Source organism: Vicugna pacos, chromosome 21 (genome assembly GCF_048564905.1).
Source record: "Vicugna pacos chromosome 21, VicPac4, whole genome shotgun sequence".
Classification (NCBI taxonomy): Eukaryota; Metazoa; Chordata; class Mammalia; order Artiodactyla; family Camelidae; genus Vicugna; species Vicugna pacos.
This window is the reverse complement of record NC_133007.1, coordinates 13,751,052-13,778,929: the sequence shown is the minus strand read 5'-3', so window position 1 is coordinate 13,778,929 and position 27,878 is coordinate 13,751,052. Positions and strand designations below refer to the sequence as shown.

The 27,878-nt window shown below is 37.0% G+C and overlaps 1 protein-coding gene across 7 annotated transcripts; it reads right to left on the bottom strand.

The window, feature by feature from the left end:
* Positions 1 to 1,065: 1,065 nt before the first annotated feature.
* VAMP4 (vesicle associated membrane protein 4) lies at positions 1,066 to 27,749 on the bottom strand. Of its 7 annotated transcripts, none has more exons than XR_004194465.2 (9): positions 27,328 to 27,556; positions 24,384 to 24,507; positions 19,460 to 19,506; positions 16,959 to 17,009; positions 7,917 to 8,017; positions 6,884 to 6,963; positions 3,675 to 3,726; positions 1,536 to 1,679; positions 1,066 to 1,292 (listed from the first exon to the last, which is right to left on the bottom strand). XR_004194465.2 is itself a non-coding variant. In XM_072946119.1 (9 exons), exons 3-9 carry the CDS (start codon positions 24,447 to 24,449, stop codon positions 1,126 to 1,128), a joined length of 564 nt encoding a protein of 187 aa, XP_072802220.1. In that variant the 5' UTR covers positions 24,450 to 24,507; positions 26,593 to 26,826; positions 27,328 to 27,566; the 3' UTR covers positions 1,066 to 1,125. The 7 variants fall into 7 exon arrangements, 6 of the variants coding, with proteins under 6 accessions (XP_072802220.1, XP_072802221.1, XP_072802218.1 ...); XM_072946119.1 differs by lacking the exon at positions 1,536 to 1,679 and adding an exon at positions 26,593 to 26,826 and having other exon boundaries at positions 27,328 to 27,566; XM_072946120.1 differs by lacking the exons at positions 1,536 to 1,679; positions 27,328 to 27,556 and adding an exon at positions 27,581 to 27,749.
* Between the last annotated feature and the right edge of the window lie 129 nt (positions 27,750 to 27,878).

The following is a 27,878-nucleotide window of genomic DNA, read 5'->3' as shown; positions in this document are numbered from 1 at the left end:
TAGCTACTGAAATTCTAAAAATGTTCATTCCCCTGGGTATCCTCTTCTATCAAAGGACTTGGTATTTATTATGTTATTTACATTAATTAACATTTACAAAGGGTGGAGAGAGCACAGAGAACACCCTGCAGTACGTAAGACCTTGATCTCTTTTTAAATGTTCTTAGCGGACTATAATATTTTGCAATTATATTCAGATCTTCACAGCTTGCAGGTATCTTGAGTACCTCTTAATCTGCTTTCTCCCTTCAAATTTCTTTCCATTCTAAACAGAACATTTTTGCTTCTTAGTACTAATCCTGTTGAACTAAAAAACAAACAAAAAGAATTCTATGTTTCATACATTTTGAAATAAAATGACCAAAGAAATAAACCCTAAAGGAATCATCCATTTTTCCTATTTAAATACTGGTATTTTCTATTCACCGTACTTCAAATTTCCAGTTATATATACATTGTGAAGATGTCCATGTACCCAAGTTTCTGCAGAACCTCCAGTTTTATTATAAAACTTCCTCCTCACACACATTAGACTACGTATTTTCACTTGTTTAAACAATCCAAGGAATTTGGCACATTTTAAAGGTAACTGCACTTGTCACTGTTTTAAAACAGACTGAGATGAATGGTGACCTCAGCACCCAGGCTCCTGACTTTGGAGTCATTACTGTTGGCTAACTTGACACCTGAGTGTGTAACATCCATCTCCCAGGAGATAACCAGGCAAGGCAAAAATAGCAACCTCTAAGGAGAGGATTTTGCTACTTTTATCATTTCTGGTAAAAAGGCTACTTAAAAGTAAATAGGAAAGCTATTAATAAAAAGTAAGTAAGGAAACAAGCTACCTGTGGATTTCACAGTAGGACCGACCCCTCCTTACTGGAGGCTAACTGAAAACAGACTGGGCTGTAATTTGTAGCTTCATGTTGGCCATTTTCAAATACTCCAGTGATGCTCTCCAATCATTTTACTATCTCCAGTTTTATGGCGCCACGCTACGCTTTTCGCACTGCTTAAATTTCCCATTTTCATAACCCAAATGCCAAAAAATTACCACACATTCCCTTATACAGTCAAAAATAGGTTTACTGGAATGTTTTTAGTTATAGAAGAAGGCAGCAACGTTTACAACATTGAGCTTTTGTTACACCCATAAACGTGTGGAAATTGCTTGCAAAGCAATTGTAATAGGAGCAGAATCTTGCAAATGTTGACAGGATGGTTCTGTATGTCTTTCAGCATAATGACGTGGTACTCTACAGAGGCTTCCTGACCACCAGCCTGACTCCCACCTGGATGCAATAAATGCAAGTCCTTATGCCATTAAAATAACAGTATGGAATATCGTTATCAGTGTTTAACTATATACACAGATAATGAACTGGCAAGTATCTAGTTTCAAATTAGACCCTTGGAATATGGCAGAATCAAGGCTGATTATCTTTGTCTTAAACATAATTATTAAAAGCACATCTTGTTAGAAGGGAAGAAGATAACTGGACATTCTCAATGCTCCAATTTGAAGTGATACTTGCCTCTTAATTTCTTGAAAAAGAAGCTCTGAAAGTTATATACATGGGTTTCATTTAAATTATGCAGCAATCTTTTATTATTGTCCCAGATTTTGTTTACTGAAGATCTGTCACCAAATCAAGTACGGTATTTCACAACTAAAAGAACTGCAAAAGAAAAAAATGAAAAAGAAACATATCAAAATCAGATTCACATGCTATGTTAGAAAAAATATTCCTAAAGTAGCTGTGTCCGTTTTGGAAATAGGTAATGAGGACTGAACTTTTATCTGAAATGACAAATAATAAATGAGAGTGGAGAAGCAAAGATATCATAAAACAACCTAATGCCATTTTGATCAAATAGATTATGGTATAACCATAGCATAAGGTGGCTGAAATATTTTTAAAATATTTAACACAAGGAAATATTTACAATGTATTTATTATAAAGAATCTATATGATCTAACATGTTTATATACTAATAGGAAAAGACTTGAAGTATACATAGTAGTTACAGTAACAGTAGCTACCTCTGTGCGGTAAGGTAACAGTTGAATTTTATTTTCTTTATGCTATTCAACATTCCATACAGTCGATTCTTGGTACTTGGAGTAGTTCTGTAAAGTCACCACTCCGAGCCTCTGACTATAATATTTTTGACAACCAATCAACATATAACCTTGTTGTACATGTACTTCTTTTATAGGGAGACACCTATTTAATACACATTGTTGATTCATTAACATTGAACTCATGTCTGAAGGAAGTTTTTCTAACACACGTATTTCCTCCATAGGGTACATCACAGCCTTCCTGTGGTCGGCAACTCTAGACAGCACTTCAGTACCAGTACACCTGGGGCCATTTTAAACACTAAAATTATCAACAAAATGCACAAAAATGAGAAATGTACTAAACAGACTTTGAAGGCCACCTGTTTACTTTATGAGAGATGAAACTAGAAGGCAGAGCATGGCCTCATTAGACATCAGCTGGGAACACACGCAGCAAGAGACTCCAAGTTTCCACTTCTCTGAACACACCTGCCGATGATGTGGAAAGCACCTCAAGTACCGAATTTGGGCTAACAAGTCAGTGTTAGCTAGCAGGTGAGTCCACAAATAATGAGGTTGACTACTTCTTTGTAATAACTCTTCTTAAACAGAAAAGGATGTTTATCACATGGGATTTTTCAAAGGGTTTCCAAATCTTATTAAAAATCCCTATAAATATAAAGAAGCTTTGGAAAAAAGGAGATACTAAAAATGCTTTGACCAGAGAAAGACAAATATGGTATCACTTGCATGTGGAATCTAAAAAGTAATACAAATGAATCTACCTACAAAACTGCAGAAATGGACTCACAGACATAGAAAACAAACTTATGGTTACCGAAGGGGAAAAGGAAGCCGGTGGGGGATAAATTAGATTAACGATACAAACTACTGTACATAAAATAGATAAGCAACAAGGATTTACTGTATATAGCACAAGGAACTATATTTAATAACTTATAATAACCTAAAAATGGAAAATAATCTCAAAAAGTATGTATATATAACTGAATCACTTTGCTGTAAACCTAAAACTAACAATATTATAAAATCAGTGACAATAAAATTTTTTTTTAATCATCTGACTTTAAAAATAATAAGGAAAAAGGGAAGGGAAAGAGTTACCCTTTAATGACTGAAATGAAGCTCACATCCAAATCATCAGGAGAATTTGCCTGGATTTTCCTTCAAACACAGTATCATGAAATGCAAGCTGCCATACATGGAAGTTAACCATGGAAAATGGGTGTTATGGTCCTGAGCACAGCAGTGGCCATATCTGGCCTCAAACAAATCACTCAGCCCTGCACTAGGGGGGATGGGGTGGAGAGTAGGACAGGGGTTCTCTGAGAATCTGATAAAAGATACCTTCTCACCATAAAAAATGTACACATGCATTTTCACATCAAATTGTACATACAGTTTAAGGGCATTTTCAGAGATCTATTTAGAGTCTAGGTAAAAGCTCCTGACTAGGGTCAGAGGTCATTATTCAATCCTGACATTAGTCATACATACTGGGTCAACTGAAAATAACAAAGGAAATTTAAATAAACTTCAAAACACCTGATAGCCCTCAAAACTAAAAACCCAGGAAATACTTACTGATAATCACTAATAAAAGGGTAACAGCAACCAAAGCCATGAGGGCTTTTATCTACAACACAAAAAGGCGTAAGAAAGATTAACGTTAGTCTTGACTGTATTAACAAGTCAATCTGTTGTACCATTTACTATATTACACTAACCCATCAACGGACAGACTCATCCCTTGAAAGGTGTCCAAATTTTATTTCACATGAATTTGCTAGCTATTTGCATCTTTTTGTAAATCATCGGAATTCCCCAAATTTGAGGGGTTGTGCTTGCCTAGATTTTATTATTCAAGGCTACAGCATAAGCTGTAATAATCAAAGCCCTCATAGGCCTGCACTTTTTCATCTGTGATTTCTCAGGCCTATTTCTAATGTAAGACCAGGAAAAGAGTATTTCAAAGGGACTCTGTGCAAAAGCGTCAGGACATGATGAATAACACTGGCATCCGATACAAATGGTTCAATGTACACAGTGCAAGGCAGCATTCTTACAGCACTTATTCTCAAAGTGCATGAGAATTGTTAGTTTTTGCTCCCCTTACTTTCTTCTTGGCATTTGTAATCTCCATTTTGAGAAATACAATTTAGGTTCTTCATGAGCAACTTCATTTAATAAATAACTTGCCTGAGAGCATGCTGTGTGTCATTCTCACAGCTGAGAGGAGAAATCTAAAAATTGGTCCTTAGCTGCTTATTAATGTTTTAGGCCCACATCATGTCTCTCTCTCTAAAACTGTCATATTCCTCATTTAATCCTAAAACGCATAAATTATAAATTGATTTGATTTTCCTGATGAATTCAAATGAAAGTTTTATTTTCATCAAACATTTCTGCAGATAATTAATCAAAGATGGCTCATTCAGAAAAGAGATACCCAATTATTATAAACACATGAAACATTCTGATGAGTATCACAAATAGCAACTAGGCAGTAGCTAATGAAATGTTTCTAAAATAGAACTACTGGTGACATTTTAGGGGCATTACATTCATGACAAGAGTAAAGAGACTAAGAGAATACATGGAAGATTTGCATATTAAACATATGTGCCTATTAAAATTAATAATGATAACCAAAAAACTGCAGTTTTCTGAGTCTGTTTGACTCAGATCAGATGGATATAGGAGGTGCATTTTCAGTAGGTATCTGGGTCCACATTTTACTATAAACTAAAGTACTTTAGTGACAAAGTGATTCAGAGAATATATAGAAGATTTGCATCTTTTAATCAGTAAACATTTCTAAAAGTAACTTGGAATTTCACAAGTTTTTCAACTTTACTGAAAATATATATTAATTTGTGCTAGGCTTAACATTTAGAAGGTTTAAATGGAAAGAAATATAAGTATCAATTTTAAAACACCTCCATAAAAGGAGCATCTAACACTGGCCAGGAAATGTTTACAACTGAAAATGGCAGTAATGTGTTCATGCACGTCCAAAGCTCTCTCATTCCAAATGACATGGACAAAAATCTGTTTCTCATTAAACATGTAAGGGCTTCGAGCCTTCTAGATACTTGAGAGGTGCCAGTGATCCTCCCTCCCCAGCCACTGGATAATTTTGTTCACTTACTCATTTTTAAAGTCAGGTTTATTGAGATATACTTTACACAGAATAAAATTCGCCCTTTTAAAGACCATTTTGATGCTTTTGACAAACATAGTTGTCAACCACCACCAACATAGTTAAACGTAAGGCATTTTCATCACTCCAAAAAGCCCCCTCATGCCCTGCTGTAGTCAATCTCCACCCCTCCACCCTCAGCCACTGGCAACCTCTGATCTGTTTTCTGCCCTTACATCCCTTTCCTTGGCCCTTCCTGAATTCTCATGATGAAGATAATCCAGAAAGTGGTAGTGATACAGAGACTATTTAAAAATAAAATTTTAAATTCAGTATTTTTCCCCCTTAAAAGCATACCGTTTCTTTGATCTGGACCCCATAAAGTACAAAATGAAAATCTTTAGATATGGCTAAAAAAAAAGCTAGGCCAAATGCACATTATTTTTTTTTTTAATGGCCACATGAATGGCTCATGGAACTTTTGTTTTTCCAAACTAGTCTGCAGAACAGAAAATCTATGTATTAAACAGAAAATTTAAATTCTAGAGAAGGGGAGCGATGAAACTTGTTTCTTTCCCTAAGTTCTATTTCTGAAAGTAAGAGGGTTCAACAGGCAAACAGACAAAACTAAGTAAATCCCAGGCAATGCTTGGAAGAAATCCTTAGTGTATGTCAACATCAAGTTTTGAAAGTTACTGCTAAACTTAAAAATGAGAGACTAAGAACAATGAGTTATGTCTAAGATTTTCAAAAAAGCCAAAAAAAAAAAGATATACAGAATCAGGATGAAAAAGAAAAGATCTGCTCATATGACATGAAATTTGCTATAAAATCTTAGGAGAAATTTTTCTGTTTAATGATTAGTAGCCATACTTGATTTAAGAGATAAATTCATTTCTATAAGGTGTTTTGCAGAAATATATTAGCATATAATGATTCTCATTTTCTTCCTTGTTATAAATTTTTCTTTTATATCTTATTTCTCTGGAATAATGAAGGAAAGTGGGATAGTTTTTAGTGCCATTTGACAAATGGATTCTGACATATACACTGCTTTTGTTTTTCTTCCCCTTTTCAATAGAAAATTGTATTTTTCTCTAGCCTGCATTCTTTTTTTTTAATAACTTTTTTGGGGGGATTAGGTTTGTTTGTTTATTAATTATTAATTAATTATTATTTTTTAATGGAGGTACTGGGGATTGAACCCAGGACCCTGTTGCATGCTAACCATACTCTACCACTAAACTGTACCCTTCCCCTTTGCATTCTGTCTTTTAACTATCTCTATGTAATGCTACATGTTGCTCCAAAAAGATACTAATAATAAATAACCAGTTAATATTTCTTACAAGATAAGTTTAGAAGCAGCTAAATTATTAATAAAATGTGGACTACTCTCTATGAAGAAATCCATGAAAACATCTTTTTAGGCATTCCTGATTCCTTTAGTTATTTCTGTCCCAAAAGGCATTAATTCAACAAATATTTACTGAGTTCCCACCATGTCCCAGGTTCAGAAGATGTAATAATAAGCAAGACAGTTGTAGTCCCTGCCCTCACAGTTTATAATCTAGAGACACCTTTCTCGTCATGTCTTTTAGTACCACTGGATACACTGACCAACCTATCCAGCACCTTCTGAGTTACTTACTTTGCATCCACGCCACCACATTTGCCTTCGAAGTTGTTTGGATCTGTTGCTAAAAGCAGTTGCATTATCCGATAAGCTTTCTATATCATATAGAGGATGGAGAGAAGTATTAAACGACATAACAGGATTCTTTTATCTAGTCGCACAAAGACAAGAAAATATTAATTCCTATTTCTACGAATTTATCCCTTTTAAGCATGAAAACAACATCTTCCCTTTCCTCCACCCACATACTGTGGCATTCTGTATTCTAAAAAAAACAAAAAGCAGAAAGTGGCTGCAGGTCAGTTTACTCAATCCAATTTTACAATAAGAGTAAGAGAAGTCTTCCCAGGGCCTCGATGCTTTCAATAAACTTATGAATTCTAGCAGAAAATACTATTTAAAAATCAAATACTTGGCACATCTATAGAAAAAAATTTACACGTTGAGAAGGCTAGATTCTTACAAGATACCAAAAGTGATTGATTTGGAAGCAAAACAACATGAATTTTAAAAGTGGTTAAATAAATTTTGGGGTTAAACAAGTCTGTCAAGGATTAATGAGATATACATTCATTCATCATTTAAACGATACATGAGTGCCTAATAAGTGCCAGGAACTGGTACAAGTACAGAGACGAACATCTGTCAGTAAAGAATGGGGACTAAATCACCAGAGAAAGCACAAGGTGAAAATAATGGATAAGTTTGAAATAAGTGTTGGAAAGAAGTGATTAGACCTATCCTCCTTAAGATCGGGAGAACTACAAGGCACAACAACATAACAGGACAAAAGAAAGAAATACTCTAACTCTTTAACAATGGATTTTTAATTTTTCCATTCTCAACTGATCAATTAAAGAATAATACAACAGTAAGATGACTCAAAGTAAAGGGAGCTCAAGTTAAAACATGAAAATCATCAAGTTAACAACCAAGTGCCATTTTCTGTCAAGTCAAGATTCCTAAACTTAGGTTAGAAAAATGGGAGAAGAGGTAAACTATCAAAACACAGATTAATAATATCAAGAAATAGATGAAGCATCTGTACCTGATTTGTCCTGTAGTTCATCTAGTCTCTCCCCTCTTTCAATTACCTTTGTGATATTTTCTTGCATGACGTCAATAACTTCATCCACCTGATTCTGAACACTAGTTTAAGAAAGAAGATGAACAAGTAATGTATTCTTCTTTTGAGAATTTTACAATTTTTGAAACTTTCATTAGACACGACAGAAAGTAGCGAGTCTCGGAATTATTTGACTATAAATTGTTTAAGTTCAATGCTTGCAGCAATGCTCCTTCCATTTGTGGGCTTGAGTACTCAGGCAATTAAAGACAACATGATACAAATGAAAAGTAGTATTTCACTTAAAGACAGTTTATTTTTAGCCCTGTTTCTGCAGATTAAATGTACTGCCACAATGCTCAGTAACTACAAGGTTTAGTCAAATAGCTTGACTAAATAATCCATGTCAGTTTTTTTTCAACAGGTCGCTGAGGCATCACATAGAAACAGCTACAACCTGCCTTTGCTCTACATAGTTCACGCACTAAGGCTAACAAAGGAGTTTGCCCAGGTACGTTAGAAACCTACGAAAAACACTCAGTTTCCAAAATGGAAAGGTAAGGAATGCTCAGTGGGTGTAACTCTTCATGGCTCCTTGGCTTCCTCTTAAACAGGGCTTAAGACAGTGAGCAACACCTGGGAAGGGTTTTGAAGCGCACAGGAGAGAACAAAGAGGAAGCATTTTCTGTTGTTCTTCAAAATGAAAGTACGATTTTCTCCTTTATATTAGGTGATGAGGGTCTGTTCTAACCAAATTTCAGATTGTTCAATGAAGATTGAATCTAAATTCAAACATTCAATAATTGGTTCTCAGCTGCCTACTCGCACTCAGGAGTAACCTCCAGAGTACAAAACCAGAAATGTCTAATTAAGTGTCCAGTTTCCCTCTGTTGCTTCAATCGTTAGATAAAATGTTACCTTAAATTCGTTTATGAAATAAATCATGCCAGTGAAATATTTAAAAGGAGAAATAAAGTGAACTTATGGCTCTTATAACTCAAAAACTGTCTAAAATGTAAAAACTGCCTAAAATGGGTTACTACCAACTATATAAATATTAAGTATACATATACATATATGTTTAAAATAAACAGGGATATGCAATTGTTCTAATTGGGGAAGTGTATCAGTTTATCAATTATAACCTAGGAAGTTTTTTTAAAATTTCACAATATACATCTCCTCATTGCCTTCTACTCTATACTACTTCCCAAACTAATCTAGCGAGTTGGGAGCGAGGCATGGACATGTGTAATTTTGAAAAAGAGTTCTAACCCTTCCATATCATTTTAAAAACAAAATGAAGGCCCGTTAGGCATAGATGGGTTCAGAAGACATATTCTCAGATTCAAGCAGCAATTACTATGTTTGATGATAGTCACCTCCCTCCCGTATTAAAAGCATAATGTATGCCCACTGATTATCCACACACAGGCTTCAGGGCTCACCGTGGCTTCCTACAGTTCTGTGCCTCCCACACAATATTCTATTGAAGGATTTAAAACCGAAGCACAACCAAGCTGGGACATGCAGAACTCTCTTCTGCCCAAACAGACCTGAAAGAGCCCCTGAACCCCTAAGATGTCTTGTAACTCCTAAGCAGAGAGCTAAAGATGTAAGGTCTTATACAAGAGCAACGGCAGAAATACTTAAGCAATTCATCCATTTATTCAGTAAATACTAAGACTTTATTATGTACTATTGTAGGCACTAGGAAAACAATCTGAACCAAGCAGACAATAATTCCAGCTCTCATGGAAATTATGTTTGAAAGTGCAATGAACGTGCTGCATTAATCTTTAGAGCTGTTTAACAGCCTATCTCTATTCCATGGCTTTATACTATTTACATCATTTAACACAAAGTGAAACTACTTATTTATTTACATTCTTATTTCCTGCCTCTCCCCACTAGAAGGTAAGTTCAACAAATGCAGAGATCTTGTCTATTTTGTTCACTTTTGTAGCCCCAGTACCTGCAACACTGCTTGGGGCAGAGGATGCACTCAATATGTATCTGTTGAGTAAGTGAATAATTTGGGTATAAATCTTGCAAAGCATATCCAGCTACTTCAGAAACAGATACAAAGCAGTCAACGTGGAGGTCTCCATATAACTATAATGGAAGCAGACCTATGGCTCCTCAAGGGCCAGTCCTGAAATTCCCAGGTCGTTATTTTTCATCATAGGGAAGAGATGACAGTAGTCTAAAGTAGGCACAGCAGGGTGGAAATGGACAGAATGTGCTGTAGCTCCTACACGTGATCAGAGTGGAGCTGTTATGAATATTAATACACCTATAGTACATGTGATTTTAAAACAAAAACAAAATAATTAAAGGAACAGTTATGGTTCCAGAATCCCTACAAACAAAAGACTCCATGGATATAGGCAGATTAATTGGAACACAACTCATAAAATTCCAGATTAATTCTCACTAGATTATCATAAACCTAGGAGTATTAACCTCAACATGACACACATGTAATAAATCTCTACGGCCAATGGAAATCACCCAACATTTTAATTTTTCTACCAAGTGATTAATAAATTATTGTTACTTTCTCCTTCACATATTACTAACCACTGGTATAACACTCTTAATCCAGCTACTGAATAACCCTCATTCAATTTTAGGATGGAGAAAAATCTCATGACTGTGCTTCTGTATTTCAAGATACTTTCATGCCTAGAACCCAACTTCTATAGAAAAAAGACAGAGAAAATTATCTATTTATTTATTTTAATATAAAGGATAATTCTTAAAAAAACAAGTGAAGACATATTTCCCCACAGTTTTATACATTTTCATAGCAGTTATAATACTTTGATTTGTTTATACTTTAGGTTGGTCTTATCCTTATTATTATACCATAAATGTCTTTAAAACAGAGATTGTCCCACTCATCTGTTTCCCAGGTCATGTGATATATGCCTGGTAGAAAACAGACATTCAACAAATATTTTCTGATCTGAATTAAGTACTTCATTCACTCAAAAATATTTATTTATTTATTTATTTATTTATAAACATTTTTTATTGATTTATAATCATTTTACAATGTTGTGTCAAATTCCAGCATACAGCATGTTTAATACATGAACATATATATATTGTCACTTTTTTTTCTCTGTGAGCTACCATAAGATCTTGTACATATTTCCCTGTGCTACACAGTATAATCTTGTTTATCTATTCTACAATTTTGAAATCCCAGTCTATCTCTTCCCACCCCCTGACCCCTTGGCAACCACAAGTTTATATTCTATGTCTGTGAGTCTATTTCTGTTTTGTATTTATGCTTTGTTCTTTTTTTTTTTTTTTGATTCCACATATGAGCGATCTCATATGGTATTTTTCTTTCTCTTTCTGGCCTACTTCACTTAGAATGACATTCTCCAGGAGCATCCATGTTGCTGCAAATGGCATTATGTTGTCGGTTTTTATGGCTGAGTAGTATTCCATGGTATAAATATACCACATCTTCTTTATCCAGTCATCCGTTGATGGACATTTAGGCTGGTTCCATGTCTTGGCTATTGTAAATAGTGCTGCTATGAACATTGGGGTGAAGGTGTCATCCTGAAGTAGGATTCCTTCTGGATATAAGCCCAGGAGTGGGATTCTTGGGTCATACGGTAAGTCTATTCCTAGTCTTTTGAGGAATCTCCATACTGTTTTCCACAGTGGCTGCACCAAACTGCATTCCCACCAGCAATGTAGGAGGGTTCCCCTTTCTCCACAGCCTCTCCAGCATTTGTCATTTGTGGATTTTTGAATGATGGCCATTCTGACTGGTGTGAGGTGATACCTCATTGTAGTTTTGATTTGCATTTCTCTGATAATTAGTGATATTGAACATTTTTTCATGTGCCTATTAAGGAGTTCTTATTATGCTATTCACTGAGGATACTGATGTGAACATCATGAGCCTGGTCCTTATCAAGACTACAGTCTCGTGGGGAAGACTGGTAGCCAGGATGACACCACCATGTGTTAAGTGCTATAATGGAAGGAAGGAAGCCCAAGGGATCAGTCGTGAAGCCTAGGTGAATCCAACCCAGGCCAGAGACGGCATCAAGATTCTGGTGCTGAGTTTGAGGGGTTAAGAGTGAATTGTGTAAAGAAGCTGACAGATGGTGGGAAAGTTCTAGGCTAAAGGAATAAGAGGAGGGGATATTTCAGGAATCAAGTGATTAGCTGCGTATGGGTAAAGGAGTTCTGGCAAGAAAAGGGTAGAGGACTTCCAGATTTAAAACTTGAGCAGCTGAGTGGATGTTGATGATGGCTATTAGCTGAAATAGAAAACTAAGAACTCAAAGGAAAAGCAAGTTTTGTAAGGGAGTGGAGATTTACATCATTTCCAGTTAAAGAATCATGTGGTAGAACAAAGGACATGAAAGAGAACATACCCAGGAAAATAGGATAAAGACATGCAGAAAGAAGACATTTTAACACTGTCTTACATCCTCCTTAGAGTCTCACAGCACTTGAGTTCCTGAGAGGTCTCTATTCTGATTATCACCACTACTGGGAAGCCATGTGTAGGGTACAGAGGCCAGGCTCCGTACGCTGACAGATATGGGCTTGCAGTCCAGCCTTACCGCTTATTGAGCATGTGACTTTGCAAGTCACTTGGCAAGCCTCTTTGAGCCTCATATTTTCTCACCTTTAAAATGAAGCTGATAATCTTCCCCTTGTGAGAATTAGATGACAGTGTTTTTTAAACACTTAGCACAGTTCCTAACGCTTAGCATATGTTGAATGTCACTGTTCTTCCATTAAGGGGGAAAAAAAAATCATGCTCTGCAACACACACTCATCCCTTATTTTATAAAGAAAATATTTATTTAACACCCCCATCTTGTGGCCTATTTAGGTACTGTCGACAAAATAAGTTTTAAAGTTAGGTTGTATTTTTGCAACTGTATCTGTGTGTACGTGTACAGACACAGACACAGACACAGACACACACACACACACACATTGCTGTTCATCGTGGAACATTCCTTGGGGACCAACATTCCTTGGTTGGACCAAAACTATCGTTAGGAGATTTCCTACCCCTGGCAGAGAATGTCTACAATTCACTAGAGTGGCATTTATAATGCTATTAAGTTAAAATCAAAGGAAATATTCTAAAGAGAATCATAAATTTTACATAGGCATGTGAGTATTTAAAATCTTTCCCCCAAGATCTTCCCTAAAAAGTGAAACATTGGAATACCAAAGAACCCATTAAAAGGACCTACAGTATAGCACAGGGAACTATATTCAGTATCTTGCAATAACCTATAATGGAAAAGAATATGAAAAAGAATATATACATATTTTTTAAGTTGAAGTACAATCAGTTACAATGTGTCAATTTCTGGTGTGCAGCACAATGTCCCAGTCATGTGTATAGATACATATATTCATTTTCATTAAAGGTTATTATGAGATATTGAACATAGTTCCTGTGCTATACAGAAGAAACTTTTTTTAAATCTATTTTTATATATAGTGGCTAACATTTGTAAATCTCAAACTCCCAAATTTATCCCTTCCCATCCCCATTCCCCAGTAACCAAAAGATTGTTCACTATGTCTGCAAGTCTGTTTTGTAGATGAGTTCATAGTGTCCTTTTTTTCTCTTTCTCTTTTTTTTAGATTCCACATATGAGTAATACCATATGGTATTTTTCTTTCTCTTTCTGGCTTACTCCACTTAGAATGACAATCTGATCTCTAGGTTCATCCATGTTGCTGCCAATGGCGTGATTTTATTTTTCATGGCTGCGTAGTATTCCACTGTATACATATACCACAACTTCTTTATCCAGTCATATGTCAATGGACATTTAGGTTGCTTCCATGTCTTGGCTATTGTATATAGTACAGCTATGAACATTGGGGTCCATGTACCTTTTCAAATTACAGTTCCCTCTGGATATATATCCAGAAGTGGGATTCCTGGACCATCGTAAGTCTATTTTCAGTTTTTTGTGGAATCTCCATACTCTTTTCCATAATGGCTGCACCAAACTACATTCCCACTAACAGTGTAGGAGGGTTTCCTTTTCTCCACACTGTCTCCAGCATTTATTGTTCATGGACTTTTGAGTGATGGCCATTCTGACTGGTGTGAGATGATACTTCATTGTAGTTTTGATTTGCATTTCTCTGATAATTAGTGTTAGTGTTAATAATTAGAATTAGATATTCTCTTCATCGGAGAATTGCTTGCTTAGGTCTTCTGCCCATTTTTGGATTGGTTTTTTTGTTGTTGTTGTAATTAAGTTGTATGAGCTGTTTATATATTCTGGAAATCAAGCCTTTGTCAGTCGCATCATTTGCAAATATTTTTTTCCATTCTGTAGGTTGTCATTTTGTTTTGTTTATGGTTTCCTTTGCTGTGCAAAAGCTTATGAGTTTAATTAGGTCCCATTTGTTTATTTTTTCTCTTATTTCTACTGCCTGGGTAGACTGCCCTAGGAGAACATTGCTAAGATTTATATCAGAGATTATTTTGCATATATCTATCTATCTATCTATATATATCTGAATCACTTTGCTGTACACCTGAAACTAATACATTGTAAATCAACTATACTTCAGTTTTTTAAAAAGTGACATTAGGTATTTTTTGTGGGATTGTTATCAACATGACAGTCAAATTCAAAGCAAGCAACAGTGCTGCTAATCCACAGTCAAGTTATATATTATGCATTAAGTGGTGATAACACACCTTAAAGAAACTCATCAGTGCTAGCAATTTTAGTTACTAAACTAATGCCAGGGATTTGTCTATGGGTGTGGCAGGTTGTGCTCCACCATCTTGGGCATATGCTTGAGTCATGCCCTGGTTAGATAAGCATTCATGAGGTTGTGCCAACAAGGTTTAATTTGTGTATCTTGATGACTGATCACCTTCTAAGTCAGTCTGACAAGCCTTCAGCTCTAGAGTGGGAACCATTGTACTTACTCAACAATCCCTTACTGTTCTAAAATTCTGTGATCACCAAGTTATTGTGATAACTTAATATGCACGTATACGTATTCACATGTATGTGTGCTTGGCACTTACACAAACGTATATTCTGCAATGCCCACTCTGTACAACTGGCACTGGCTTTGGGGTTCAGCTGGAAAATCATACTCAAAAGACTCACTAGGCCAAACTTAGTACCAGGCTCACTTTGCAGAAGGATATCAGATAGGAAACAAAGCATCTTGGCAGGAAAAAAACAGGTGTGTCATCAGTGGAGTCCTCCTCTCTGATGGCAGTTAGGTACATATGTGGGTGGATACCGAAGTCACTCTGGGTCAGAGTAGGGGAACGGCTCTGCTATGGCATCCTCGCAACTTTGAACACTCTGTGGTCCCCCCGAAAAACAAGAGGAGGAGTGCCTGGTGAGGCCATCTCCCACTCACCTCCCTCTGTCCCCTAGCAGACTGTCATGAGACAGTTTTTTTTTCACTCCCCCCCCCCAGCTTCTGATGACATACGAGGCTTTCTGCAGGGTTTATCTGCAGCCTATAAAGCTACTTCACTGCAGTCTAGAATTGGTTCCTTTGGAACAGGGTACCCCACTACTCAAACTGCAGCCACCTGGACTCTCCTATTTCGGTATCATTTCTGGTGTGCAGGACAAGCACCCAGGGAGCTGGCACTTTGGGCTACCCTTCCGTTTACAATCTGCATAAGTAAAAAGTGGTCTAAATCCAAGTGGCTCATTGTATCCCTACTGGCCGAACCAGAGGTTTGAAGCAGCAGACACTCTCTTCTGCTGGCCCTGTAGAAGCCAGCACCCTGGGCTCTACAGCTGCAAGGAGGTGAATTCTATGAACAATGACCTGAGCATGGCCGGGAGCTTCAAATGAGATGGAAGCCCTGGCAACACCTTGATTTCGGGCTTGTGAGACCCTGCGCAGAGGACTCACCTAAGCAGTGACTGAACCCCCAACCAAGGAAAATGTGAGGTGATGAATATGTGTTGTTTTAGGCTGAGAGGTTCAGGGTAACTTGTTAAGCAGCAATAGAAAATGAAAACATCCCGTTCAGCACTCAAACCAATTTGTTGGTCCCTTGGTTCTGTATGAATTACAGAATCCATTGGCCAGGACTAGGCGAGGTGTGGACCTGTTTCTTCACACCAACAGCTGCCTGATGAAACCCTAAGTATCTCAGGAATTACTGGGCACCCCGCACAGCACCTTTCCCACTACGCGCTGTCTACATCCAAGAACTTGGGTGCTGACTACCGAGTTCGGTCATGAACCCAAGCCACTCAGTTTATCTTCCACGGCCAATCTTTATAGCTCAGTCAGATTCCAGGGTTATTTCACTGCTTCATTCATTCCTCCTCCCTTCTTGCCAGGACACACACGCTTCTAACATTAGATACATTCACGACAGCACTATCCGCCATCTACCACCAACAATAGACACGGCAAAAGCATTAAACTGAAAATTAATTAGCCATAAAACTTAGGTCAATAAATGGGTTAGAATATGTCATAAATGTGAACAAATTCTGGTCACAAAACTAAATCTATTATATTACTTCTATTACACTGAAAATATGTGAATCAAGCTATAGATTTAAAACCAAAACAGACCTTGAGATTATGCTAAAAAAATGGATTTGATATACGTAATCAAATTAGAAAAACAACCAGGAATTGCATTTCCTTAGCTACAAAGGTAGCTTTGTGCAAATAAAAAGAATGACTGTATTTTTACAAAGTAGTAGTAACATTCAGTGTACATCAAGGCTCAGTAATTTTTTTCTATAAAGGGCCAGATAGATAATAGAGAGTTTAGATTTTGTGGGCCAGAAAGTCTCTGTCACAACTACTCAAATCTGCCACTGCAGTTTAAAAACAGCCACAGGTAACAGGAATGGCTGTGTTCCAGTAAAACTTTATTTACAAAAACAGGTGGCAGCCCCATTTGGCTCGTGGGCGGTAGTTTGTCAACTCCTGGTCCACACAGAAATATGATAACCATTTAAACAAGTGAGTATCTCACAAACTTACTGCTTAATTTTATCATTTCTAGGTCCAAATCTGGGTCCAGATGGTCCCCTTCTGAAAACAAAACACCAAGTGCATATTAATAATGAGAACATTAAAACAAATCCCCAAACAGAAAACACACACACAAGTTGAATTCTAAACACGGATCAGTTATTTATCATAAGGAATCACATTTTACTGGTATTGCTGGAACGGAATGGTATATAATCATGTCTGTACTTCATTGGCACTTACTGCTGGTCCTCACAATTAACTTAATTCTTCTGAACGTTACCATTTTTTTTTTGTATAATTCTGTTATATACAGGTAGTTCTAATCATTAAACTCTGAAATATAACCACTAAAGTGTCAGTGACTATGAATAGCTTTATGTTCAATTACAGAACACTAGAAGTACAATTTATCTTGAATTTAGGCTATAATGAAATGCTGATTGTCAGGGATGGATATAGAGAAATGTCTATGCAAAACACTGAATTTTTTCAAGTATGTTTTTTGACCACTCATCCTAAGCTCACCAAGACAGCTAAAGGGAAATGTAAGATTGTACAAAATATTAACATTTCTCACATTATTATTTCTCCATTAAAGTTGAGAGTTGTATCATTTAAACTAACCCATTTATGATTTTCTGGAAATGAAAACTTTAGGATATTTTAAGTAATTGTCATTCTTCTTATGATAGAGAATAAGATTTAAACCACAAAACACAAAAAAGAATAGGTTCTGTACCAATTAAAGACCACCTCCCCATTCCACCCTCCTCCCAGTCCCTGGCAACCTCCATTTGACTTTGTGTCTCTATGAAGTTGACTACTCTAGGTACCTCATCTAGGAAGAATCACATAAAATTTATTCTTATGTGGCTAGCTTCTTTCACTTAGTATAATGTCTTCAAGGTTCACCCATGTTGTAGCATGTGTCAGAATTTCCCTTCTTTTTAAGGCTGAGTACTATTCCATTGTCTGTATATATCATATTTTGTCCATTCGTCTGTTGATGGACCTTTTGGCTACTGTGAATAATCCTACTATAAACATGGGTGTTGATTAATTTTTTAAAATTATTTCAGAAATTTTATTTGCTTTGTCTCCCTTTCAAACACAGACAGAACCGCAGTGTGTGGGAGCTGCATCTTGAACGAGTATGCTGGTTTTATCCTCAGGCCCTTTGGAAGACATACAGCATTATTTAATTAATCCTTTCATTTTTATAACTGTATCTTTTGTAGATCAAAGTTTTTATTTTGATGATATAAATTTATTAAATTTTTTATCCTCCACAAATAAATAAATAAACCTAATTACTTGCCCCCTGAAAAAAATTTTAAAATAAACAAATAAAATGTATCAGTCAATGGTTTTAAAAAAAGAAATAAAAAGAACAAACTATTGATACAAGAGACAGAATGGATGAATGTCAAAATGTAGAACATATATCTGACAAAGAACTTGTATTGTGAATATATAAAAAAACTCTCACAACTTAACAAGAACAAATTTAGAATGGGCAAAAAATTTTAATACGTACTTCATCAAAGATATGAGGATGGCAAATATGCACAAAAAAGATGTTCAGCATGATTTATAATCAGGGAAATGCAAATTAAAACCATACTGAGATACCACTACACACCTACAAGAATGGCTAAAATGAAAAGACTAAAATGATATGTAATTTTGATGAGGATTTGGAACAACTAGAACTCTCATACAATGCTGGTGGGAATAAATGGTACACACCACTTTGGAAAAGAGCTGTAAACATACACCGGCCATTCTACTCCTAAGTATTTACTCAAGACAAATGAAAGCAAATGTCCACATAAAACCTATACACAAGTGTTTATAGCAACTTGATTCATGATAGCTAAAAATTAGAAACACCCCAAATATCCATCAAATAGTGAATGGATGAAGGAAGTGCAGTATGTTCATACAATGGACTACTACTCAGAAATTAAAAGGGGAGGCAGGTGTAGCTCAAGTGGTAGAGCACATGCTTAGCATGCACGAGGTCCTGGGTTCAATCCCCAGTACCTCCTCCAAAAATAAATAAATAAACCTAATTACTTTTCCCCTCCTCAATAAAAAATTAAAAATAAGCAAATAAAATGTATCATTCAATAGTTTAAAAAAAAGAAATAAAATGGAACAAACTATTGATACATGAAACAGCATGGATGAATGTCAAAATAATTATGCAGAGTGAAGGAAGCCAGTGAGAAAAGCAGCATACTGTATGATGCCACTTCCAAGAAAATTCTAGAAAATATGGGCTATAGTGATAGAAAGCAGGTCAGTGGTTGCCTGGGGACTGGGAGAATGACAGATACCAAGGGGTATGAGGAAACTTTTGAGGTGCCGGCCATGTTCATTACTTTATCTTGGTGATGACTTCACAGGTATATAGTGCATATGTCAAAACTCATATTGCACACTTTGTATGTATTTTATTGTAGGTCAGTTAACACCTCAATAAAACTGTAAAAATAACTTACAGAAAAAAGTCCTCTTCTTCATCTGAATCATCTTCTAAAAGATTTCTCTGTCAAAAAAAGAAAAAGACTTGAGTTTTCAGATTCAGAGGGGCTTATAGACTTCCGGCGGGGAGTAATGAAACAAGTTCTATCCTGGTAAAATGTCTTAACTCCAAGCTTCCAGACAGAGGGGAGAGTAACTACATGTGCTGCATTGGAAACTAAGAGATATGGAACCACATCTGCAGACTTTCTAAGAAAATAATAATACCAGAATCCTCTGACTGACCACAGGTAGAGAGGTCACCAAGGCTACTGTGGGAGTAAGGAATGCAGGCTCTCAGGAAGGAGCAAGTCTCTTCTCCCTCCTGGCTTCCAGTCTCTATTGGCAGAACCTAAGAGGGAGCCAGGAGGCAAAGAAGAAATTGTAGCTGCAGAGTCCACCTCCAGCATCAGAGAGAAGAGTACAGAAGGTAGGTTTGGAGCTGGGAGACAAGGGCTTAATAACTGGCACCGTCCACCTTCTAGCACCTCAGTCCACAAGGAGCCCTCTACACATATTTGAACTTCCGAACAACACGAACTTTATACTTATACCTTATAAAATACAACTATTTTCCTTAAAATGAAGGTCTCATCCTCTCCCCAAAAAGGGGATATAAAGTTTCAAAAGGAGGCTAACGAAGAGCAAAAACCAGACCTTTTCAACATACAACAACTCAAAATAGTATACAACTTGTAGGCAGAATAATGGCTTCCCAAAGATATCCAGGTCCTAATCCCTAAAATCCGTGACTGTGTTTCCTTGCATGGTAGAAGACTTCACAGATATGATTACATCAGGGATCTTGAAAAGATCGGTATGGATTGATCATGTGCATCAAACATAATCATAAGAATTCTTTGCATCCATCTTTTTTTTGGGGTGCAGGCAACTAGGTTTATTTATTTATTTTAGTGGAGGTACTGAGGATTGAACCCAGAATCTCATGCATGCTGAGCAAGCACTCTACTACTGAGCTATACCCTCCCCACAAGAGTTCTTTAAAAAGAGAGGCAGAAGTATGAGAAAGAGGTGAAAAAGATATATTAGTGAATTCTAACAGTAAGAATGTTAGAATTAGCAAAAGTAACATAAAGAGAAGTTTTAAGACAAAAGCATTAAATATCAAATAAGATTTTACAATGACAAAATGTACAACCCACCAAAACTTAACAGCAGTGAATGTTTGTATATAACAGTACAGCTTCAAAATATATAAAGCAAAGCTACCCAAAATATACAAAACAAATACATTCAAAATCATAGGAAAGATTTAACATCTCCTTCAGAGATGGAGAAACCAAGAGAAAAAATAAGTAACCTAGGTCTTTGTACTCAGCAAATGTTATTTTCAAGTATCAAAGAAATTAAAAAGCCATAAAAGAATTTTAGTAAATTCCCCAAACTAGAAATTACACATGTATATTCTCTGGGCATAAGGCAATGGAAGTTAAAACAAATAAAAGGAAATTTTAAAACACTCTTTTAACAGCATGTTAAAATGTAAATGAAAATTTAACAGACTATTTAGAATGAATGACACTGGGAACATTACAAAACAAAATCTGTAGAGTATGGTCACAACAGTACTTAAAGGAAAATGTGACCTTAAATGCATTTATTTATGAAATCACAAAGAGTGAAAATATGCAAAATAAATATTTAACTCTTAAGACAGGTAAGTTATTCCTAAGTCACATAACAACCCCAGAAGCTCTAAAGAAAAAGATTCATGAATTTGATTACATAAAAATTTAAAACATGAAGAACGTAAAACATCATATACAAGGTTAAATGGCAAGTAACAGACTGGGAAAAAAATCTGCAGCATACTCTCAGACTAAAAGTCTGATATCTCTGTTATTTAAAGAGCTATGACAAACCAGTAAGAAAGAGACACATTAGAGAAAAATCATCAGAGGACAGTAATACACAATCCCCAACAAAAAAAGAAATGGCCAATGACCACATGAAAAGATGTTCAAAGTCAACACTGTTCAGGGAGACATATTAATTCCTTCAACAAATAACTCTTGAATGCTATTCTAAGTAATAAGTAACAATCATTACATTTATGATACAGTTTATTTGCCTTAGAGGATGAGGACACTAAAGATAAAGTGTGTTTATTATTATTATACAGTGAGAAACACACATGAAAACCAGTGTCTTTATACCCATTCATTGAACAAACACGAGTCCTCAGGATACAATATCAAAAAGGGTAATGGGACACAATGAGATACCACTTCACACCCATTAGGTAAATAATAAGAAGTGTTGGCGAGGAGAAATGTGGAGAAATCAGAACCCTCAGACATTGCCAGGCAGGGATGTAAAAATTCTGCAGCCACTTTGGAAAACAGTCTGGCAATTCTTCAAAAGTTTGAACGTAGAGTTACTATAATACCTGGCAATTCTAATCCTAGTTATTTGCCCCAGAGAAATGAAAATATGTGTTCACACAAAAACTTGAATGTGAATGTTCACAGCAGTGGTATTCATGATCACCAAAAAGTGGAAACAACCCCAAATGTCCATCAACTGATGAATGGTATATCCATATAATGGAATATTATTCAGCAATAAAAATGAAGTACTGAAACATACTACAACATGGACAAACTCTGAAAGCATTATTCTAAGAAGCCATTTATAAAAGACAACATAGTGTATGCTCCCATTTATATAAAATGTCCAGAATAGACAAATGTATAGATTTATGGTTGCCCAGGGCTGAAGGGATAAGGAGAATGGGAGATGATTGCTAAAAAGTACAGAGTTTCTTTTTGGAATGATAAAAAGTGTCCTATAATTGATTGTGGTGATGGCTGCACAATTCCTTTATATATATATTTACATATTTTTATATGTGTGTGTGTGTGTATATTATATATATATATATTTTTTTTAATGGTGGTACTGGGGATTGAACCTGGGACCTTACGCAGGTGAAGCATGTGCTCTACCACTGAGCTTTACCCACCCCGTCCCCCAACTGCACAATTCTATACAAAATACTAAATACTGACATCCACTGAATTGTACACTTTAATGAGTGAATTGTAAGGCATGTGAATTATATCTCAATGAAGTCATTATCAATAAAAGTGTAACAGGAAACAGGAACAAAACTTTTGGAAGTTTTTAAAAGTAATTTATAGATTATTAGAATCAATCTGTTATCAAATTTCATGATTTATTAAACATTCAAGAAAAGAGGTCTCTAAACAGCCAATTTTGTTCAATTCTGGTATCCGGTATCCAATTTTTAGCACAAATTGTGGACGTACTCAACCAGCAATGTAAAAAGTAAGTGCTCTACTAATGAACTCATCTGCAAAACAGAAACAGACTTGCAGACATAGTAAACAATCTTACGGTTACCAGGGGAATGGGGGTGGGAAGGGATAGATCTGGGAGTTTGAGATTTGCAAATGATAACAACTATATATAAAAATAGATTAAAAAAACAAATTTCTTCTGTCTAGCACAGGGAACTATATTCAGTATCTTGTAATAACGTTTAATGAAAAAGGTATGAAAACAAATATATGTATGTATATGTATGACTGGGACATTGTGCTCTACACCTGAAGTTGACACATTGTAAATGACTATACTTCAATTGAAAAAAATTTAGAATGAAAAAAAAGATATCAAACAAATGATAAATCCAATCCATTTGAACAAATTCAATAAATTTTGCTTCCCCCACCTAAAAAAAAAAAAGTGAGTGTCCCAGGTGTAGTCTCAGTAGAACTGATTGAGACCGTGTATCTTACATTGTTGAGTATATACATAAAGCTTATTTTTAAAAGTTTATCAGTGATTAGTCTCTTGGTGGATTCTATCCCCCTTCAAGCAAAACAAAAACAAAAACCGCAGAGTTAGAATAAAGGGATGACAAATGATTCCCATATTATTTATAAATCATGTAATGCTGGACAGGGTGTATAACATGTGGTTCTGGGGTTGTGCAAAAAAGGAGAATATAAAACAAGGTCAAACAGACTATTTCTCTATAAGGGCAGAGACTGCGCCCTCCAGTTTTTAGCAAGATGCCTCGCACATAGTAGGTAGTCAATAAATATTTGTTGCATGAATCAGCAAATGAAGGAATGGCAAGAAGATAGGAAGTGAGGTTGCTGGATGAAAAACAACAGCTCTAATTCCTTCCCTCAATAAATACTTATTGATTACTTATTCTAAAAGTAACCTATCTGCAATATTCATATCAGTGTTGTCTTCCAAAAGTGCTGCATAATTTCTAGATTTATAGGGAAAGATTTCTACATAGAATGTTCTGGAATAAACTAGAAATTGAACATTATAAAAAAGCTACTCTGGACTCTGAGGCAACTGCAGGACCAGAATCCTTTATCTGCAATTCCAAAGTCTACAAAATTCTGAAAACCAAGAGATTTTATAAGTTTGGAGCCAAAACCCATTTGACCTGAATTGATGTTAGCATATTTATTTATACACTTTATATACTTAGAATAATCAGACATTTCACTGAGAAATATTAATATGTTTGCAGATGCTGCTCTAGACCCTCAAAAGGCTGTTGTATAATGTGCACTTAACTATCTTTGTAAAATCTGAAAAATTCTGGGGAATACCAACCACATTTGGCTCCAGAGTTCTGAATAAGTTATTGTGTATTTGTACAAGATTCCCTCTGAAAGACTAGAAAGAAGCTGTGATTAAAATCTGGTCAATAATGGAAGTAGAATTCAGCTGAGTCCTCAATCTATGTAATATATACTTTTTAATGTTTACTATAAAGAAAACAAATAGGATTTACAAACATTAGATTTTTCTAAAACAAATTATTCACAAAAGAAAGAAAAGATATTTTGAATCTCTCTTTTTTAAAGATTCAGATTCTGAACTTACCCTTTCACTTTTCACAGAACCAGTGACATCGTCATCATTTAGGTGGCGCTTGAACTTGGGAGGCATTTTTTTTTTTAAATCAGGGAGTACTCTTCTACTTCCCAGTAGAGTAAGTTTTCACCACCTTAAAGAGAATAAATTTCATTTCATCAGACTTGAGCCTGTGGGGTGTAAGCTAAAGTGCTTAAAACAGCATACAAAGCCCTATTTAGGGTCCCCCTCCACTTCCCTGACTTCAACTGCTCCCTCTCACCTGCTCCACTCCAGTGATCCTGGCCTCCATGCTAGGTCTCAATATGTAAGAAAGAGTTAAAAACATGAGAAAACGGAGATAACTTTCTTAAGAGAACACATGGAGGAAATTAGTGACATTTTTATAAAATGAAAGAGCAGACTGTACAGGACAGGAGGAAAAATAGGAGGCTGTCCCCTTGAAACTGAGACATCAACTGCTTTAAGATTTTAACGTGGAGTCAGCAGACAGCAGAACATTTCTAACTCTCTCACTTTTACTGAGTTGCTTAAACAATGATTCCATTTCCTCATCTGTAAAATAGTGATTTCTAGGCTTCGACATGGAGTTGGGATGGTCAAATCAGGTTACCACAAACATGCAAAAACATTCTGTAAACTATAATGTTCTGTTTTAAAGCACAGCTCTAGGTGCTCCAAGAAAAGGGGTAAGTTTGGTAAGTACTGGGTTAAACAAAGCCAAGTTTGGTTTGGTTTGGTTTGGTTTTGCTACAGAAAATCTCACAGCCTTTTATATGCCAATATGCATTGTAATTTTCCAGGAAAATACCTGAATATGCAACATACTGAACATTTTCTTGAGAAAAAGCTGACATATGCAAACATGAGTCTTCAGTATCTTGGACTAGAAGATGGACGAATAATGAGACTGGCTAAGATGTACTGAGTGGCTGGTTTACTATGTGGTAGGCACTGTGCTCAGTGATTTACACACTATTTTCTCTTACTCTTTACATCACTCTTTTGAAGTAGGCACTAGGAAACTAAGAAAATTAAGGCTTAGTAAAGATAAGTAACTAATAGCGTTAGTCACTCTACTCATTGAAATAGCAGAAACATAGGCATAAATTAATCAATGGCTGTGCCTGATCAGTTTCAATATTTATCCAATTAGCTGTCTATCAGGTTACACAGTTCTGTTCTAGGAAGACCACTTCCCTGTAACAACCTAGTAGTCCTCTTTCCGTTTCCACAAGAAGAAACACCTCTAAGAACTTTAAGTATAATGAGACATAAGTTTGTTGGTTAATACTATATACTTAAAAAAAAAAAAGCCCAGAGTCCAGTTTCATAAACCAAATAGAGTAAAATTTTAAGCTGACTTCCCATCAAAACAAATTGATACATACACTTTCCTTTGATATGAAATGCTTTTCCAAACCAGAAACTTTATCACTTGTAGCAAAAACCAAATACTTGCTACCTAAGTAACAGCTCTAGAGTTCTTTATAATATTTCTGTCACGTACATCTGGCAACTGACCCATTTTATTCCCTATACTTTGATTTCAGAATAATTCATTCATGCAGAAACGTTACAGAATGCATCAAAAAACAGATGACAAAGGAAGCAACCGAAAAATTAAGAGCTTTTCTTTTAATTATACCTGTATTTTATTTATATTTTAAACTCTACAAACGGGCTGCCTCAACATCCAAAAGCAGATAACAGGCAGACTTACATAACATCTTTGTGAAACATACAGGAAAGCTACAAATTTAATACAAGTTTCATTATGAGCAAACCCAAACTCGGGTCAGTAATCCAAGGATCAGCTTTATGAAGGCAAGAAATCACTGTCTGACAAACATAAAAGCCATCAGCAAAGCAGCTGGCAGATTAATTAACGCGCTTAATGAACAACAGGGCAACTGATATTTGTACCAAACAACTAGTAGAAATAAACCATGCTCAGACATTAAGATTTGTAAATATCCTACCTAAGGTACCCCCTCAAAAAATACATATGAATGCAGGTGTTTGTGTCTAGGTATACATATGTAAATAGAAGAGCCTATATGATGTATTTCAACACTGAAGGGAGACCACCAATACACTTAAGTGTCACATCTTTGCTTCTTATGCCATCATTATACGTTTACAATTTCTTGTATGTATGTTTTGAAAAGATAGTACGTTCTATATTCACTGGCTTTACACGTAATAAACTTCTAACCTGTTGTTTAGTAAACGTTGGTTTCATTTTTGCTTTACGCAAACAAGCAAACCAAAACCCCTGGTATTTCATTTCACAAAAAGCTCGAATCCGAACAGAGGCTTTCCTTTTCCCAGCCTCCGTTCCCTTTCTGACTCCTCTTCCTCATCTCTCATCTCAGCAGTCTTGGCTGGTGCAGTTTCACGGAAATAAGTGACTTGGATGGACACAGGCTGGAGATGTTATTCCCAAAACCTGTCAAAGTGTAATGATTCACCTCACCTTCCGGTCATTATAAACGCAGCGGGGTTGGCGCTCTCTCTCCCAAGCCTTTGAATAATGAAACAAATCATCCCCTCCAGCAAGCCGCTCCGTTCAACCCCCCACCCCATCTGTCTCACCAGGCCACGTCCCCCGACATCTGCTCCTCACTCCAGTCCTTTCTGCCCCAAGATACCCACTCAGGTTCCCGGCTGCCACTCACTCCTCTCCAATCTTCCCGTCTCCCCAGAGCACCCTGCAATTTGCATTCTCTCCCTTAACCGCCCCCCACAACACACCCCAGCTCCCGTCGTCCCTCCTAGGGGCACCTCCGACCCGACCCCAGCCTTTTCCCACTCGGGGCTCCCTCCCCGGCCCCTCGAGGCCGGTCCCCAGCCCGACGCGGACGTTGGGAGCGGCGGGGCAGGGGCGTCGTCCCGGTTTCCTTCCTCCGCACATCAGCCCCTCCCGTCGGGACCAGGCGGGCGCCCGTACCTGAGTCTCCCTGGGAGCTCCGGGCAGCTCTCGGGGGCGGGTAGCGCTGGGTGGGCGGGGGAAGGAGTGGGAAGCGGAGGAAGAAAGCGGGGTGGGCAACACAGTGGGCGCGGACACGGCGTCGGCCGCTCCGCTGCAGCTGCGCCCCCGCTCATCGAGCCGATCGGCGCTCCGCGGCCTGGCGCCTGGCGGCGGGGGCGGGTCCAGGCCGCGGAGATCGTCGAGGGAGTCGATCCCACCCTTCGCTCTCTACCTAGAGGTCCCGGCGGACGCCAGGTTTGGGTCCAGATCCCCAGGATGTACTTGTGCTTTAAGGCAGAAACAGCAACCTCGGGTTCCTGAGGTCCTCGCCAAGATTGGGCGTTCGAGGGAGGTGGAGGAAGCTCTGAGAAGTCACCGAGGGCTGGGCGCTGAGGGCTAGCTCGTGACTGGGGTTGATGAGGCGTTAATAAGGTGGTGCTTTGTGCGCGGTCCATCCCCCGGGCTAAGGAAGCCGAGCAGAAAAACGGGGATGGCTCGAAGCCCGAGGACCGGTTTCGGCTAGTCTAGAG